Genomic DNA, 17,845 nt, shown 5'->3' with positions numbered 1-17,845 from the left:
AATGCAAGTTTGGCTAGCCAGCAGAACCAGCGCAGCGCGATGCGGTAACGAAACAACTGAAACTCCAAAGCGCGCGCGGCGCAGAGTCGAGCGCGCAGAGTCGAGCGAAAACGAAACCTTTCGACCACCCGTACTACTCAAGGGCAAAGTCAAAATGTTATTTTTTCTTATAATCGAATAGAAGTAGACAAGTAGCCTTTTCTTCCGTCTTATAACCTAATGAAATTATCTTTTTAATAGGAGTATTGTTGAGTACCAGTGACATAAATTAGGATGAGGAGTGCCTGCGTCATCGGGCTAGTACCGGAATGTCACTGGGGAGTCTCAAATCGTGTCATGGATTTACCTCAATTTCTCGGTTACTAAAGCTCTGTTCGCAATTAAATTGACGCCTTAGACGTTCTAGAGCATTGCTTTATCATTTTAACTGATTTCATAGGAACCTTTAGTGTCCCTTTAACGTGCACCCGATGCAGGCACACGCGCGTTTTTGCACTTCGCCCCTATCGAAATGCGGCCCCTGCTTCCTGGATTTCATCCCGCGACCACCTGCTCAGCAGCGTAACGCCAAAGCCAGTAAGCCACCACGATGGGTCCGGCGCCATCGCTGTGCGCCGAAGAAAGTGTTAGATTTTAACAAAGAACTGACAAAGCCTTACCTACTGCTGCCTTGCCGTCATATACATCTGTCGAATATAACTAAGCCAACGCGTCCATATTTTGTTGCTCTCTCTCTCTGTTCGCAGTACCCCTGAGCGCGCGGCTGGAGCCGGAACTGCAGACAGTGGCCATCGGCTTGCCCGCCGAGTTCAACTGCACCGTGGACGGGCAGCCCATCAACAGGGTCACGTGGCGCAAGGACGGCGCGCCGCTGCTGCCCGACGGCCGCGTCGAGCTCCTCGCCGAGCACAGGCTCTTGCGCATCCGGACTGTGCGCCGCGAAGACGCCGGCATGTACCAGTGCTTCGCTGCCAACGACCACGACTCTTGTCAGGCTGCAGCGAGGCTCAAGCTGGACGGTGAGTGCCGCGATTAGCTCTCATGCTGCTAATGTCACTATTTCGTGCAGTAATTTCTCTTGCAAAGTTTCTCTTTACCGACTGAAGCTCTGCGCTAAAGAGTAGAACATGATTGAGCGTGCTGCTTGTACCCGTGGTACCCCGAGATGTGTCGAAAAAATTGGCAGTTGAAACAGCACAGCGTGGTATGGCTGTGTAGTCAAGCGAAATCGGATATCGACAGTTAATTTTCTTGATAGCGCCTAACAGACAATGGTAATTCTTTGAAGAGAGCATTCGCACAATTCTCCAATGAACGCTACTTGTTGCTCGTCATAAAATTTAAATGCTCATCGCTAAGACAGAACTCCTCAAGAAGATGGTGACTGCAAGTAATGATCAGTGGTCGAACACTAAATGCCACAGGGGCCAACTTTTTGAGAGGGGTACTTTACTATTTTAGGCTCACGAAGAGAACTTCCCATGTTCAGTCACGGATTCCATAGAAATATACACTAATTTCTCGACTAAAGCTGCTTTCTCCTGGTGTCGAAACTCGTACATTTCAAAGGCTACTTCATTTTTTATACTATATTTTTCGGGTGAAGGCAACTGGTCAATTAACCCATAGGTGTTACCTGAAGGTATCAATGCCGCCGGATTCGAGACCCTCGTTATGTAATAAAGGAGAAGATTACGAAACCACCAATACCCGAAAAGATCACGTACTCGTGACGCCTGCGGCAGAAAGGACGTTCCACATCCGCCGCCAAGGCATGTGATTAGTGGCTCTGGCTAACACTCCCAAGTTTCTACTAGGAAACACAAATACCCAAGAAAGTGGATGGGGAAACGGCGCCGCGGTAGCTCAATTGGTAGAGCATCGTACACGTAATGCGAAGATGTGGAATCGTTCCCCACTTGCGGCAAGTTGTTTTTTCATGCACTTTCATTTCCATTAATTTATTATTTCTTTAATTCATTTATTAAGTGCATGTATTTCCCCTAAGCTGTCCTTGGCGTCAATGTTTGTTTGCTTCTGATGATATGATTAATAAATATCGGGTCCCTCGGTTAACCCCCTTTCGTTAAGTTGTAGTTTAGCATGTCTGTTAGCATCTTTTGTTAGCCTAAAGCTTGTGCTACTATTGACCAACGTAATTTGGAGAATTAATTTATGCACAACGTTTTGTGGAGATCATATGTATTGAGCTCAGTTCTCTGCAATGGTGCACAGAATCAAGAAGAATTGTAATACTAGTGGGGTGCTTAAAGTACAAGAAGCGGTCATAGAAAAAATGCAGCAAATAACGATAAGGGCGGGGTTAACGATGACCACCAACCGCACGAAGTGGGCCTCCTAGAAACGCAGGGGGGCGGGTAAAAATTAGATGCACGATAGAAAGCTAAAATGGAGTGTATACATAAACCGCTCTATCAAGGCGATTGGAAGGCCTTAACATACAAAAAAAGAATCATACGCACACGCTACTTTACCGAAATAATAATAAACATAGAGCGGCAAGCGAACGGTTCATGAAATAAATATAGTGCGCCGAAGAAATGTGGGCCTCCTGTTCTCCTCGTTCCTTGCAAGACAGAAAAGAGAACTATAAGTTTGACGCGACACGTATCGATCGTTTTTGATCCGTGGTGCTGGCCAGCAAGGGATGACATCCTAGCGACAAATCTACCGTACTCTGATTATTACGGTGCTTGGATGATTCACGCACGATTAGGCAGCCAGGAGACATGCATAGACCGGAAGAAGAAATGTTGCGCAGAAGCACGCAGATGTTCACTTGAACAAGGATCGGAAGGAACAAACTGGCAGAAAACGCAGTTTCGAACAAATGTCTATGGGCACCGCCATTCGCTTTGCTACTGATGACATTTCGTAGTATAATGAGGAAGAAGTGTAAACAGCACGTTCCGGTCATCACAATAAGATTGATCTCGGAAAGTTCGCAGTCGGAGTCAATGCGTCAGAGCAAAGCCCACTGTCAGAAGAGCGACAACCCCTAGTTATTTTTTTGCTGCTTTTCTACTTTCGTGACCAGTAAGAAATGATTAATGCTGTTATCTTTCCTTTCGTTGAATAATACTAAGCACTGAACCAACCTGCACTGTGGCCAACTGACATACTGTCTGCAGTCTCCTGACCTATGCTGGGATGACCGAGTTTATGATGCAGGCAGAAGACAAAACGATATAGCATATGAATGACGCGACTATTCAGCACTGGGCTGGTTGGCATTGCATTACCGCGGTTTCCTAGCACAATGTACCTCAGAACAAATTTCAATATCTGGTAATGCTGATAACTTTTGGTAATACGACTGCAGTTCACTCATTTCTCCATTTATTTTGAGCGTGTCGCTATGGCTATATATCGACCAGCATTGTGTAGTGATCGTTCACCACGGGACTTGTAAGCCTACCTAATTTGCTGGCTGCAGCACGATTATGCTTACTGCTCGGCCCCCACAGCTAAGGAATAATGTGGACATTGCTCATTCCAACTGTATCGACTATTCACTGCCCCGGCTGCGTACGCTGTAGTATTTCACGTAACCATATTCTCTGAACAGACTCGTCTAAAATGCAGATCTTGTGCAAGATGTCGATTGTCCAGTTTCCTAACTTAAATTGTTTTCTATACACTTGATTGCGTCCTTTCTTTCTTTTTTCTTTCTTTCTTTCTTTCTTTCACTTTTTTGTTGAGATTGGGCGTGCACAGATTTACAATTTGTGTGAGGAAAAGATTATCGCAACTTACTGATAGCTCCATGTCTGACAGAAAAAACAATACGTCCAAGAGCCCTGAGGTGCTCCACCTTTACGCAGGTGCCCGGTTTCAGTGCCCGAGGGCTCCCACAGCCATTCTTTTTACCTCTTCTCCTGGCAGACGCGTGGGCTGATCCACATTTCGTTGACATTACTTTGGCTTCTCCCTGTGTTGAAAATGTAACTAACAAGCAGCTCATGCTGCATTTCACCGTGAAATACTATTAAAGGTCTCTAAAGCCGCGCAAAATACGCCAGAGAAAGATTTCACAGATTGATTAAGGAAATTGAACAATAAAAGCCTACTACCGTGAAAAAGGAAGACAACGTATTTGGCATAGGGCGGAGGGGTAACGTAATCGAACAAGCGAACATAAACCTGCTTTCTGTAAAGACAAAGTGGCTGTATATGTGATACGGTAGAATTTTCGCACAGGCATGGCGAATGAACAGGTACAGGATGAGCGAGTCCTTAAACATTAACTAGGCACTGCTGAAAGCAATCGCTTCGTCAAGGAAGTTAAGGAGGCTTTTCTTTTAGAGTGGTGAAAGACAGATTATTTTTTCGTCGCACGTCCGAGTGGACGCTCCAAAACAACCCAAACCCCAGCATTCGCGCATCAGCGTTAAATCGCGAACGTGCCCAGTCACACAGGCGGGCCCAGTCGTATATTCGCAGAACTCGTATCTTTAGATATTGATGGTAGGTAGTGTCGCGAATCCGCAGCGTGATCCTCCTATTTTTCGTCCTCCGATCTCGAGACAGCATAGATTGTGGCACCACTGGCATTGAGACATATTGCGTGCACTGTTTCTGTGTATATCTGTGTCGACATAACTGCGAAAGTTCAACACACACACACACACACACACACACACACACACACACACACACACACGCACACGCACACGCACACGCACACACACGCACACGCACACGCAGACACACACACACACACACACACACACACACACACACACACGCACACACACACACACGCACACGCGCACACACACACACGCACGCGCACGCACGCACGCACACGCACACACGCACACGCACGCGCGCACGCACATGCACACGCACGCACAGGCACGCACGCACGCAAACGCACGCACACACGCACACGCACACGCTGTTACGAGTTTGCACCCGTGCCACCACTATTACGACTTTGCGGTGGTCCCGTAGCGCTCGTCACCCGTTTCGTGACAGAGCGTTGGTAGCGAAGACTCCGAGTCAGGCGTCGGTGAGAATAACGAAAGGGATTTTATACATTATATACAGGTCATTATACAGGACAAGATCGGATCGGCACGGGGGCCGAGAGCTCACAGCAAACGCGACTGTTCCCGCACGTCGACGTCCGGCGAAAACGCGTGACACATCTCACTCCAGTCGAGAGCGGCACTGGCTCCCGGTGGGTCGGCGGATCCGGTTTTCCAGGCGGCCGCGTCGCAGCTTATAATGGCCCGAGAAACCATTGTCACTCAAACGGCCCGATACAAGGCCAGCACTCGACGGTCGTCTGAGAGGTCCAACCAGCGACCGCGCTGGCCACCCCGTTCAAAGTTGGCGGGCGCGGTGACCTCCCGGCAAAGGGAGGTACGGCGCCGGGCTGTCTGGCACTTGGTTGCAGGTTTGGACATGTCGCTCGCCGACACTTCTCCGCAGGACAACGCCGCCTGACGGCTCAGTATCTTGACTTGTCAAGGGAGAATTAGGGCGCTGTGCCTTTCGGCGCAGCCCCGGGTTTGTCCAAAGGGCGTTCGCAGGATCGATTCGGCATCTTGTAGATTCGGAATCCGGGCTGGTGGTAATGGCACAACAACGCACACACACGCATGCAAACGCACACGCACGCACACACACACGCACGCACGCACGCACACGCACGCACGCACGCACGCACGCACACGCACGCACACGCACGCACACACGCAAACGCAAACGCACGCACGCAAACGCGCACACGCAAACGCACACATATATATATATACCCGGCACCTACACCAAAACTGTTACGACGCTAAAGAAACGGGGTTTATTGAATATACTTCAAGCCGCACCTCAAATGGGGCAAAAGCTTCCTTCTTCTGTTCCTCGTTCCCTCTGCTCACATTTCTTCGTCATTCACTCATGTGGCTACACCCCCCCCCCCCCATGTATATATATATATATATATATATATATATTGTATGTGTGTGGGGAGGCAGAGAGAGAGAGAGAAAAGAAAATATTGGAAAATTTAGCAAAGGATACTTCAGTTGGCTTCCCCTCTGTACAGATAGTCCAAGGAAGTTATGGGCATCCTTTTTCCTTGTGTGTCTCTGTTTACGGGGTCAAAATAGTCTTGTTTAAAAAAAAAATAATGCGCGAAAAGTACGCGGGCCACGTAGTACTGTGTTCTTTCTGTGTTTTTCTTTCGACCCAGTTTACCGTCACAGGTCATGTTGAACCAACTATACCAACATCGCATACTTTTCGAATTTTATTTCACTTTACGCCTCGTTTTGCCGTTAGTCAACAAAACTCGACTGAAGTCAATGCGCAAAAGTCAAATAAGCGATCTAGCAGGATGAGATAAGTGCATAGATTCAACGATTCGTACAATGGCTGAATACATCGACTGCCGGCTGCCTAAATTTTTTCAATGCGCGCTGCGGCGCGCGCTCGATTGCGGCCTTTTCGACTTCCTCGCTTGGCAGGACGCTAGGAGCAAATTTTTTTGTGTACGGAGAACGCTGACAAAGGTTACCTCAAACTCTTTGTCTCCTAATGAATGAGACAATTCTATCATCTAGTATAAAAATTAGCATTAATTCCGCGTTTTCCTCATTGGCCGTCAGGAGTAGGTGTTTCTTTATCATGACAGATGTCAACGTCTTCAAGACTACACAGTTCATTTCATTACCATAACAACTGGCGATTACTGAGTTTGAAAACTATGGGTCTTGGAAGGTCTCCTGGTAATCTTATTTTTGATGAACTTGCTATTTGCTATATTCTTGCTTAAGATCAACTTTGTTCGTGTTCCACATTATGTGCTGTCCTTTTTTCGGCTTGCGCAATTAGTTAATATTCTTTATAGCCATGCCGATACATGGGAAGCTAACTTTACAAGTTATTGTGGCGTGCAGAAACAGGCGCAGCAGAAATTATTTCCTTTTTTTTTTGGCTTCACGCAATTTTTTTATTTTAACTTAAATACTTCTTGAAAAGTTGACTTTCCTAGCATAATTACCTACATGGTGCGTTAGACAAGTGAACACAGATGAAAGATGCGTTTGGAGAGACCGTTGTTTTGCCGACCCCTTGCTTCCTAAGATTTAATAATTCGCATTGACTACTTCAACACAGTCACTACGCTGGTTCACATTGACTCACACTTAGGTTCGTTCGCATGACATGAAGAAGCTTGTCCAACACGTCTATTTGTTTGATGCTAAACAACACAATGATTGGGTCGTAAAAACAAGCTATTAGAGATGGCGCTTCCGTCACTTGTTCACTATCCTCACCAAGTATCCGGTAGCTATAAGTGCGCCAATGTGAATGCTACTCCAGGAATATACTCAGAGGCAACAACAACCGCTAAAAAAAGGTAGCGAAGAGATTGATGTTGTAGAGCACTGTCACACATTCTGGACTTCTAAATTTCTTGTAGATCATGACCAATTTCCAAAAGATAGAGCTAAATAGCAGCTGCAACGAAATACTGGGCCACGCGTAAATTGTTTAGATATAGAGCAAGCTTCTTACGAATTTTTTTCTCTTTAATACGACTGCATGAATAGCGAATGGCTCGCAACAGTAGACGTTTTGATATCAAAACTGCAAAAAGAAATGCCTCCATGAAACCTCGATAGTGACCGATGACTTACAACGTACGGCTTCTCGGCAGGACATTCCTACAGTTTCTCGCGGCCTTCTAAGACGTGTCTAAGTTTACGTGCCAGGACTTACCCCGTTTTCTCAAGCTACCCTTGAGTCGAAGCTGTTCCACCTCTCTATCCTGTTGAGCAAAATGCCACCCTTCGGCTTAGCAAGACCCCTCTCTTTCACACATTGCCCTGGAGCTTCAATGAAGTGCATAAATCATTTATATTCTAGGGGCGGCGCTATAAATTACTGCGTTGAGTCTCGAGGAAACGTTGAACGTTCTTGAATACGGTAGTTAGTCATGCCGGCCAACCACTAGTTGTACGAGTCGTCTGCTTAGATGCAACCTAGAGGCTTCTGATCATAAATCTGTACAATTACCTGCGCTGCAGCTTTGAAAAAGTTTCTTCCAGAATATAATTACAATTCATGTGTAAAGACTTAAGTAAAGGTAAACTTCGTTGCGGTAGGTCTTTAGGAAAAATATCCGAGGACACGTATAAGCACTTCTTATGAGTTGTGAATGCAAAATCAGTAATGCCTAATCTAATGACACTTTGAGGTCCTCCGACTTATGAACTCGTCGCGGGCTATAGTGTGCGCTTTGAGACGCTTGGCCAGCTTGGCGCGTTTTGATTTCGCCTTACCGACGCGCAGTTAGAACGCAGGTGAAGGCTTGCGTGGACAAGGAACGTGCGCATCAAAGGCTTCCGAGAGCGAAAGCGAATGTGACGTGGCGTCTGGCTGATGCCCTCTCCCCTCACGCGACAGCTGGCGCTATCGCAGGAGCACCCGTTGGCCCGTTCTGCTTCGTCGAGGCACGCTCGAGACGTGGGATCGCAGCCAATTGGAATTTAGGTCGGGTTTAGAGAGAAAGCTGTATATGACTAACCTTCCATACTTTTTCGGCGTCCAGCAACAGAAACGGACTTGGCGATTTCTGACAAGACCGATATGGGTGCAGTGCGGCGGCGCAGATGTCAAAATGCGGTACAGATCAGAACGCCCGTCGTGAACAAAAGTGTGACGTAGAGGTATCGGCGCTAAAAACAGCTGCGTTATCGATGGGGCGGACACGCACAGTTCGTACACCCGTAGAACAACATGCGCACGAGGAGTGCCGGAGCGAACAGCAACGAGAATGTAAAAGGCGCCGGCGCGAAACGACCAGCGAAGAAAAAGGTTCCCGCGATGCTCAACGAAAACAACAGTCGCAAGCGGGGCAGCCCCGACCGAGCAATGATGCCAGTCTCGCAACGCAAATAATGGCAATCATTCCACTCTGTGAAGATGGAATGGCTGCGAAAGCACCTTGCTTTTCGTTTGAGAGCTTTGACTGTCATCAGCTTTCGCTGGCATTCCATCTTCACAGAGTACGATGGTTGTAATTTTTTTCACTTGTTCAGGTGATAGACGCTGATTTTTTCGCTGAGTGGGCCATTTGACGCTTTCGGATTCAAAAGTTCATGCGGTGTTGCATTTGAAAAAAACAAAGCAAGATTTTGCTATTACTGCTGCCATCTTAGTTTGTTTGCCATCGTAGCACCTAGCACTGACAAGACCAACATAAATAAAAACAACCCATCAATGAACGTTTTCTACGTGTCCCCTTTCGTGATACTGTGGCTGCCAAACTTGCGTGCTCCGCTGGCAAAAGTTCAATTTCACACATATCTGCTTCCGCCAGCGCAGATATGTCCCCAGCCTTGGAGGAGACCTTCGCATCGCTGACCGTAAAGCGAGGGGACGCGCTGTCGCTCCGGTGCCGTGCACGTGGCAGTCCAACTCCCGAGATCAGCTGGGCCATCGACGGCGACTTTCTGTACCCGTCGCAGAGACTCAAGATCACCGCCGAGCGGGCCGCATCCGACGTGGAGTCCGTCCTCAACATCTCAGATGCGAGGCTGGAGGACAGCGGGGAGTACAGCTGCGTGGCACGCAACGACATCGCCACGGACGCTCATTCGGCGAGAGTGGACGTTGAAGGAGCGCCTTTCGTGCGACCCCTGCGTAATGTCACCGTGGTTTCGGGCACCCTGCTGACCCTACGTTGTCCTTACGGTGGCTATCCCATAGAGTCGCTCGTCTGGCGGAAAGGTGAGTGGCGTGCGCTTGGACTTGATTGACTCTAATGTTTGCGAAAGTAACAAAGCATACCGAACAACGGGGCTGTTTTCGTCACAACGTAACTGCTATACCAAAAAAAAAAACATGAATATTTGCAAACGGTGAACTCAAAGAATGCCTTTCCATAAATGTAGAACTTAAAATGTGGGTTATTTGATGTGAATAGGAAGGTGAACATGCTCGTTAGCGTGCTAGTTAGCCACTGACACACAACAGACCGTGTGTCTTGTACATCATCCACTGAGTTAGTTTTTGTTTCGCCACTAAGTGCGTAATCGCATAGGATTGAAAGGGTACTGTTGCAAGAAATAGCATGTCACTGGGAGTGTAACATGTTATTTCGGAGAAAGTATTGTATCGTCACGACTGACTGATGTCCTCCATCGACGCTCAACATGTTTCTAATATTTTTGAAAACTTGCATAGAAAACTACCACTATCAGCAGAAGATAAACTTCCTTACAACGAATATTGTTTCAGGCACCAGAACATGGCGAAAAAATGGTATCACGATATAGACAAACGGGCGAAATGTGATCTCAATCGCACGCCTACTACCTGCGTCAGCGCTTGTGTATGATGCTTCGCATCGCCATATAATACACTAACTTAGCTAATATAGTGATACAGGATAGCCAAGTTCCCAGCGACGAGCTGCCGAAAGACCACGTCGAGGTGGCATAGCAAAGCAATCGAATGCCATCTTGAACAGGCAAAGCAAGTCCGCAGTGCCTAGTCATGTATATTAGCATTGACGCCACTTTAAAGGTACAGAAATGAACAACAGTAAAGAACTAACGGTGCCAGAGAATTTCTAGTATCATTTACTTTGCATTTATTTTGCTCAAGTACGTTGGTTATTGCTCTATAAAACGGAGGTGAGAGGTTCTCATTCTCACTTCAGCGGCTAAATCTGCAGTGTACACGCCTACTATGGCGTTACTCATCTCGAGGTATTTTCCTCTATTTTAACAATGAGTCAGCATAAAAATTGACTAAATTCTCCGTGCCGTTCTTCATTGATTTCAAATGCATTGTTTTCTTATCGATCGACCAAATAATAAATTGTGCTGAATATAGTTTTTCAATATTTACGAAATGAGGAGCAGGTAATGCGTTAAACTTGAAGCACTTTTTTCGTTTTTGTTTATTTTTCGGCTAACCTCGAGGTCGCTAATCATAAAACTGAGGGTTGCTTTGTCTCAAAAAATGAATGCAACTCTTTGTGATTGTTTACTGTTCTTTTAAGAATATAGTTACCTAATCAGCTAATATTCTGGCTTGTTTTTTTTTCTGAAAAACCAAAAGCAAAAGAACAGTTACATTCCATACACTATGTGTTCCACAACGGCTTCCTTACGTACTGCTGCACCGAATTGCCTGGCATATCACAAGTATTTTTTTTCGTTGAAGGCAGTGATGCCTTGAATCATCACTGGCTTCAACGGTGCTGAAGCAATACATTGCCTATAGTAAAAAGAATTGAAATGATTCACTATATTTTGTGTTTCCCTAATTAACAAGCCCGTTTTTAAAATAAACAACTAAGACATATAAAATGAAGCGCAAATAGTAAGAGGGAGCATTGTGCTCTTGGTCATGTGTTCGAAAAAGGGCTGAGCTCAGAATGGCTGCTGAAGTGGAAGACACGATGCTGCCGTAGCACCGTCGACTCCTTAAGGGCTTACGTGTGGCTTACCCGCCTGAAAGCTCGGCAATTCACGAAACTAACTAGATGTCTTCAATATTGTCCCCTCTGGCGTCATTCGTCTTATATGAAGTTGCTACCCGTTGCTCCTTGGTTCCGAAGGCACCAGTTTCCGAAATTGTCTCAACTCAGCGGCTGGTCTAGATGGGCATCTTCGAGTGTCGTCGTATGGGAGCAGAATTGTTGAACGTCCACCTCTGGGCGGTCTATAAAAGCTGCCTTTCAGATAACAAGCGCAGTGGAACGCTTCTTTCTGCGCTGAGTTTGATTCACTCGTGTATACCATACACCATTTCCCTCAATAGTCGCCTAGCCTGATTTTACTTAGAAAAGTTCGTTGGACCCTACTTGACCACTTTTGTGCACCAACTGAGAGTGTGTAGTGAAATGTCTAACTTCGCACGAAAATGCTTTTTCTACAATTTCTACAAGGACACAGTAGTCGCGCAATGGCAAAATAGGACAATTCAGAAAACGGTGAACCAACTAGGGACACCGAGTAAACAAATAATGTGGTCGGCATTGCAAGGTATTTTTTCGAGTAAACAAAAAGACACGCACAACCTCGGAAGCAAAATGTGAAAAACTGCGATAGGATTTATCTATCATCACTGGACTGTGCAACTAGAGTAAACTGAATCAGAAGGTTTAGGCCATTTAAATCTATGCGCCCCGTAATTTCGAATGAGAAGACCGTGAGTGCAACATGAGCAATTTTGATTTGTAAAATGTATGAGAATCAGCGCTGAGAGCCACTGCAGAAAATAAACGGGAGCTACGCGTGGTACATTAAGCATTTAACTCTACTATTGGCATTCTCATACGCAGTTCTCTGTCTCACAATAAGGTGGCCGCGCAGGCAAAGGCTACCAGCCTCGGCATTCCTTTCCCGTGGGCGCGCATAAAGCAGTCCAAGGGCCATGAAGCACTGTTTGGCCGATTAGTTTTCAACTGCTGCTTGTGTTTGCTATAGTTTTGTGTCACAATGCTAAATCGGCAACAATATAGAAACCGATGGAGTCTTCGTTATTGATACGAATGAGCACATAGGGGAGATGATATATAGTCTCGCGTGACCTGTACTTGAAGGGTTGGACGATGACGACAACGACGATTTGTCTATCTGGTGTGCACGCGATACTCCTCTGGTTGCTGCAGCGTGGTGAGCCTTGCCTTGTAAAAATATCCTACGCATATAGTTTCTTCCCGTAACATCCTTGGTGGTAGTAGGGATTCAACTCTCTAGAACACCGGGGACTGGGTCTTCGCAGCGGTTTGCACGTTGCTGCCACCACGATAACCATCCAAGTGGCCCAGTGTTGGTACTGTCGTGATCCCGGGCCATTCAACGATGCACGCGTCGTGGACGTCGATGACTGGCTGACAATGCATGAGTGCGTCAGCAACAAGAACAAATGGGACCTGGCGATAATTCATGAAACTCTCACCTGCTATTTGTGGCACATTGCGCGACGTTGGTTCCAGATGCATAAGAAAGATTTGACCAGTCCGAGAAGTTGACGGGAGAACACCTACGTTACTTAGAATGTGCACTACCTGCTCCTCCATTCCCGGTCACTAGATACCTGTTGTGTTTTGTTTTGATGTTTTTTTGCTCTCCTCGAGCAATGCTCCCATGACCTCCTCTTTGCAATCGAATTTCGGTCCGCACACGCTGCCCTTATCGACTGCTTTGCTGGACTTCTCTGGCTAGAACTACCTTATTGCTCCGACAACCTTGCTTCCGGCCCACACCGCCCACGCTCCGTTGAGTTTCTTCGGCTACCGCTGGAAACCGCACTATACGTCCAACTGTTATTTTTTCCTCCTCTACCTGATGGCGAATACGTTGCCTTCCCTATTCATTAGATCGCCACGACACGCAACGTCACGCTCCCCAACAAGGTGGTAACAGTTACGAATAACCGAACCTTTTTCGCCATCCTCAGATTTGGCTTCTCAACTCAGATTCTTCCACATGGCATATCACTCGCACACCTGAGCCCACTGGCCGACCACACGGTTCCTGCCTTGACCCCAAAATCCTCCACTTTATTTTTAACCGACATCATCACCGTCAGATTTGTCCTGCCACCACTCTTACCTCTCACATCCGGAAAACTCGCTCCGGCACAAGCTACCACTCTTTGTCAGGTCCTCGTTTCCCACCGTGATATCTTTGACTTTGGTGACCGTCCTCTGGGCTAGACTTCCATGGTCACTTTGAACATTCACACCGGCGATAGGAATCCCATTATCCGACGCCCTGACCGTGTGCCAGCTCCAAAGCATGTTCTTATACAACAGGAAGTGAATAAAGCGCTTCGTAAAGGCATATTTGAGCCCTTGTGCAGTCCTTGGGCATCATCCGTCGTACTTGTCAATGACAAGGACAATAGCTCGTTATCCTGTGTAGACTACACCACATCAACTAGATTACGAAGCAGGATGTGTATCCTGTGCCGCTTATTGATCGTCCACTGGACTGCTCGCACGGCGCTAAATGTTTCTTTTCAATTTACCTTCGATGAAGTTAACGACAAATTGCTGTGTACGGCTGACGCCGAGAAAAGACCGCCTTCGTGACTCCAGATGACCTCGATCAATTTAAAGGGACGCCTGTTGGCCTATGTAGCGCTCCTACTAGTTTCGAGCGCATGGTGGACGCTCTTCTTCGAAGCTTAAAGTGGTCCATAAGCTTTTACTACCTGGACAACATCATTGTTGACTCGCCGACATCCAGCTTGACTCGTCGAAATATCGCTGCGCTCACCGTGACATCTGGGTACTCGGCCACCTTGTTGACGCTGCAGGCGTGCAGTCACATCTTTCGCAGAATAGCACGGCACACAAGCCGCCGTCTATTGCCGTCGGAACAAAATTGCTCCTTCACAGAACGCTGTTGCTTAGCTGTCGTCTGGGCCATCCAAAATTAAACTGAATTCTGGGTTTTTACGTGGTAAAACCACGATAAGATTATGACGCACGCTATAGCGGGCGAACACCAGATTAATTTTGATCACCAGGGCGTCTTTAATGCAGCCCCAATGCATGGAACATGGGCGTTTGGGTATTTCACCCACACCGGAATGCGGTCGCCGCAGCGGCGATGTGATTTCACGACCTCGTGCTTAGCAGCCCAACACCATAGCCACTAAGCCACCATGGCGGGTATTAAAATTACCATTTTACCTGTATGACAGGTACTTCTCAGTTATTAGAGATCACCATGCACTTTAGTGACTTTCCTCACTCAAGGACCCCACTTTTCGCCTTGACTATACGGCGTTATTGACAATAATAAACATGCTCGGTGTTCTACAAATCTGGGTAGCTTGACACGAAGGCGTCGACTGTCTGTCTAAATGCCCAGCCAATCCCCCTAAAGCACTGGAAGATGAGCCTAAAGCCTTCGTTCTCTCCGTTACAGACAACGTCCACATAGCCCCTAAAAAGCTCCGTGACTTATTTTTGTGACCCGTTATAGACGGTCTCAACTTCCCACACCTTGACCGTTCCCTACGGATGTTTGGGCTTTACAAAGACACCTCACACCACTACAGAGGCTGTCCTGAAGGCTCTGAGCTGCTGCTTCTTGTCCACGCGCTTCTTCGCTCTGCTATTTTGAGACAGCTCCGTCACGAACCGGTGGCTCTTCTTTTGGCCTATACTCTCTACCGTTCTGCGAGACAGTAAGTGGTTGCTTGTGATATCTAGCAGAATCACAAAACACCTGCCTTACTGTCTGCTGGAAGCCTTGAGTCCTTTGAGATTTTTGGTGAACCACTTTTCCAGCTAGGTCTTGGACATCTAGGGCCTTTTCCCGTTCCAAACACTCACACTAGATGGATTGTAGTCGCTGCTGCCTGCTCAACGCGGTACGCTGTGACACGAGCACGGCCCACCATCTGCACTACGCAGGTAGGCTATTTCATTATTGACAATGTCATCCTGCGCCATGGTACTCCATGAACTGCCGCCATTGCTTCCAGTCTAATGCAGTGGGCGACATTCTTCGTTCCTGCTGGAACACTTACCAGTTCGCCGCAGCGTACCAACGACAAACAAACGACCTCACTGAACTCCTCAACCGTAGCTTCACAGATATGATTGCTCTATTCGTGTCTGTGGACCACGTGGACTGGTACAATAACGTGCATTTGGTCATTTTCGCCAACCAATGTTCCTGTGATGACAGAGCTCGCTATTCGTCCTTTCATCTACTGTTTCGCTACAACCTACCATTGCCCATGGATACCGTACTCCATCCTCACGCTGACTCACCTACTGCACGTGTCCGTGAGGCTCTTGCTCTGGCTCGCATTGCCTGCCAGGTTGACCCTGATCGCATATCGGCTTAACAGGCTAATCAAAAGTTTCTTTATGAACGCCAACACAAGCAGGTGCACCTGCCTGTTCGATTGCTCGTCTTGCTGGGGTTGCCGTCACCTCGCGTAAACTATGCGAAAAGTTTATCTCACGTAATTGACCCCTTCCGCGTCATACGCAAGGTCACTAACGTGGCCCATGAGATCGCTCCGCTAAATCCTTAGTCGCCGGCTGTCACACAATCAGGAGTGGCAGAGTCCATATCTGTCGCCTGAAACCATACCCACTTTCGACCCTATCCTTAATTCCACCAGGACTGTGTCTCTGCCGCGGGCGCATAACATAAAGGGTGGCGATCCTGTGGTCAGTGCTTCGAGAATGCTGATGACGACGGTGTCACTATCGGGTGTGGACTCGCTAGCCCTACCACTGCGGCAGCGTTGTGCGCTTTGCTTTGCAAATATATCACACGTATATGTTACAATATGTATCCTATGCAGACATGTGCGCGTGCGTGTTACTATCAGCAGCGCAGCAAGAGCATTTGAATAAACTGTTTCGGCTTGTATGAACACACTGAACAAACATAAAAGATGGTATTTCGTTTATTTATTCTAACAGTTCTACGTAATCGCTTTTCCGTATTGTGGAGTCACTTGCCTATTACTGTTGCTCTTTATGTATTAAACTGGTACTGTACCGGTATTCCATCTTCCCTACTTTTCCTTGAATAGTACATTGACATTTCCTCTACATCCTCTTCTTGCGCAATGCCACTTGGGGCCTCTAATGTATCGTTAAATAAATAAATAAATAAATACATAAATAAATAAATAAACACTCGGGAAAACCATGCGCGTAAAAATCAGTAATTATTCGAACCTAAACTTCCGCTGCTTCAGCCTTCAATTTCTTGCTTGCTTTCTTTTCTGGCCCTCTTGTTTTCAGCGGGGATGGTGCTTCCTGTCAACTATCGCCAGTCCGTGGACAATAGAGGGCGCCTTCTAGTTCAACAGGCGCAGAAGTTTGGTGATGAAGGCGAATACACGTGTGTCATCACGGGACAATCGCAGCTCGTGGCTAGCGGCTCAACCTACGTTTCCGTAGTCGGTGAGTGCTGCTACCTATTAAACCGGTGTTTGTTAGAAAGAATGAAACATTATTGGGATATGTTCTATCTAATGTAGCTTTACTCGAATTTTTTTTCGAGGCAGTGGGCAGGAAGGCCCACCTGCTCTCTCAATCCCTTCAGAAGAGACCAAATAATGTGGTATCGAGGAAATTTTTCACATAGGCACGCCAAGTACAGGGTCATTATTATTGCATGCACACATCCTCTTGCGAATCGTGATACTAAGGAAAATCGCCATAATTTTATCCCAGCTTTTCCAAGGTGTGTTATAAGTTGACGTCACTCGCAGACAATGTTTAATACTTTTTACTGCGTAAACACCTGAGCTTGCATGAGGGATCTGGTGGCGCTATACTGCGATGTGCATATATCCCTTAAGGGGCCAGACGTCGCCAGGTCTGGCATTTTTGGCTGACAAGCGCAGAGCAAAGAATGCGGGCTAACGATCGTGTCTGCAAAGTTTTACATCTCTACGCGCCGCAGAAAGGTTTGAAGTTTGAATCCGAACGCCGTTTTCCTTTTCCTTTGCGGCGACCGTGCTCCAAGCCGTACGGTGACGTACTCGTGTCCCCGCGCCTACGTAGTCGTGTCCGCAGTGTGACGTCGCTCGTGGTGACATGTGACTTCGAAAATTATTCAACGCGCCATCTGCTATTTGTGTGATCTGTTGCTTGAATTGACGAATTGAAGTTTAGGGAACTAATAAAACACACAAACGAAATGTCTACGTGTTTTTTGTTTTACTTCGCACCGAGGCAAGAGCGATGTACTTCCGCTTCGTCTGCTTGTTCTCACGGTCATGCAGTCACACGCACTGCCACCGAAACTATGCAGTGTTCTACCGTGTTCCAGCATCTCATCATGCTTTGCGATCCGCTTGT

At 47.0% G+C, this 17,845-nt stretch overlaps 1 protein-coding gene across 2 annotated transcripts in view; it reads left to right on the top strand.

Moving 5' to 3' along the window:
* Positions 1-17,845, top strand: part of LOC126537828 (cell adhesion molecule Dscam1-like) — a 192,729-nt gene that overhangs the window by 110,491 nt on the left and 64,393 nt on the right. For both annotated transcript variants that reach the window (XM_055074467.2, XM_050184906.3), the window contains exons 8-10: positions 747-1,019; positions 9,361-9,765; positions 16,781-16,942. In XM_055074467.2, the coding sequence (XP_054930442.2) occupies positions 747-1,019; positions 9,361-9,765; positions 16,781-16,942 (840 nt within the window). The remainder of the gene's footprint in view (positions 1-746; positions 1,020-9,360; positions 9,766-16,780; positions 16,943-17,845) is intronic.

Source organism: Dermacentor andersoni, chromosome 4, assembly GCF_023375885.2.
Source record: "Dermacentor andersoni chromosome 4, qqDerAnde1_hic_scaffold, whole genome shotgun sequence".
NCBI lineage: Eukaryota > Metazoa > Arthropoda > Arachnida > Ixodida > Ixodidae > Dermacentor > Dermacentor andersoni.
This window is presented reverse-complemented; position numbering and strand designations above follow the sequence as displayed.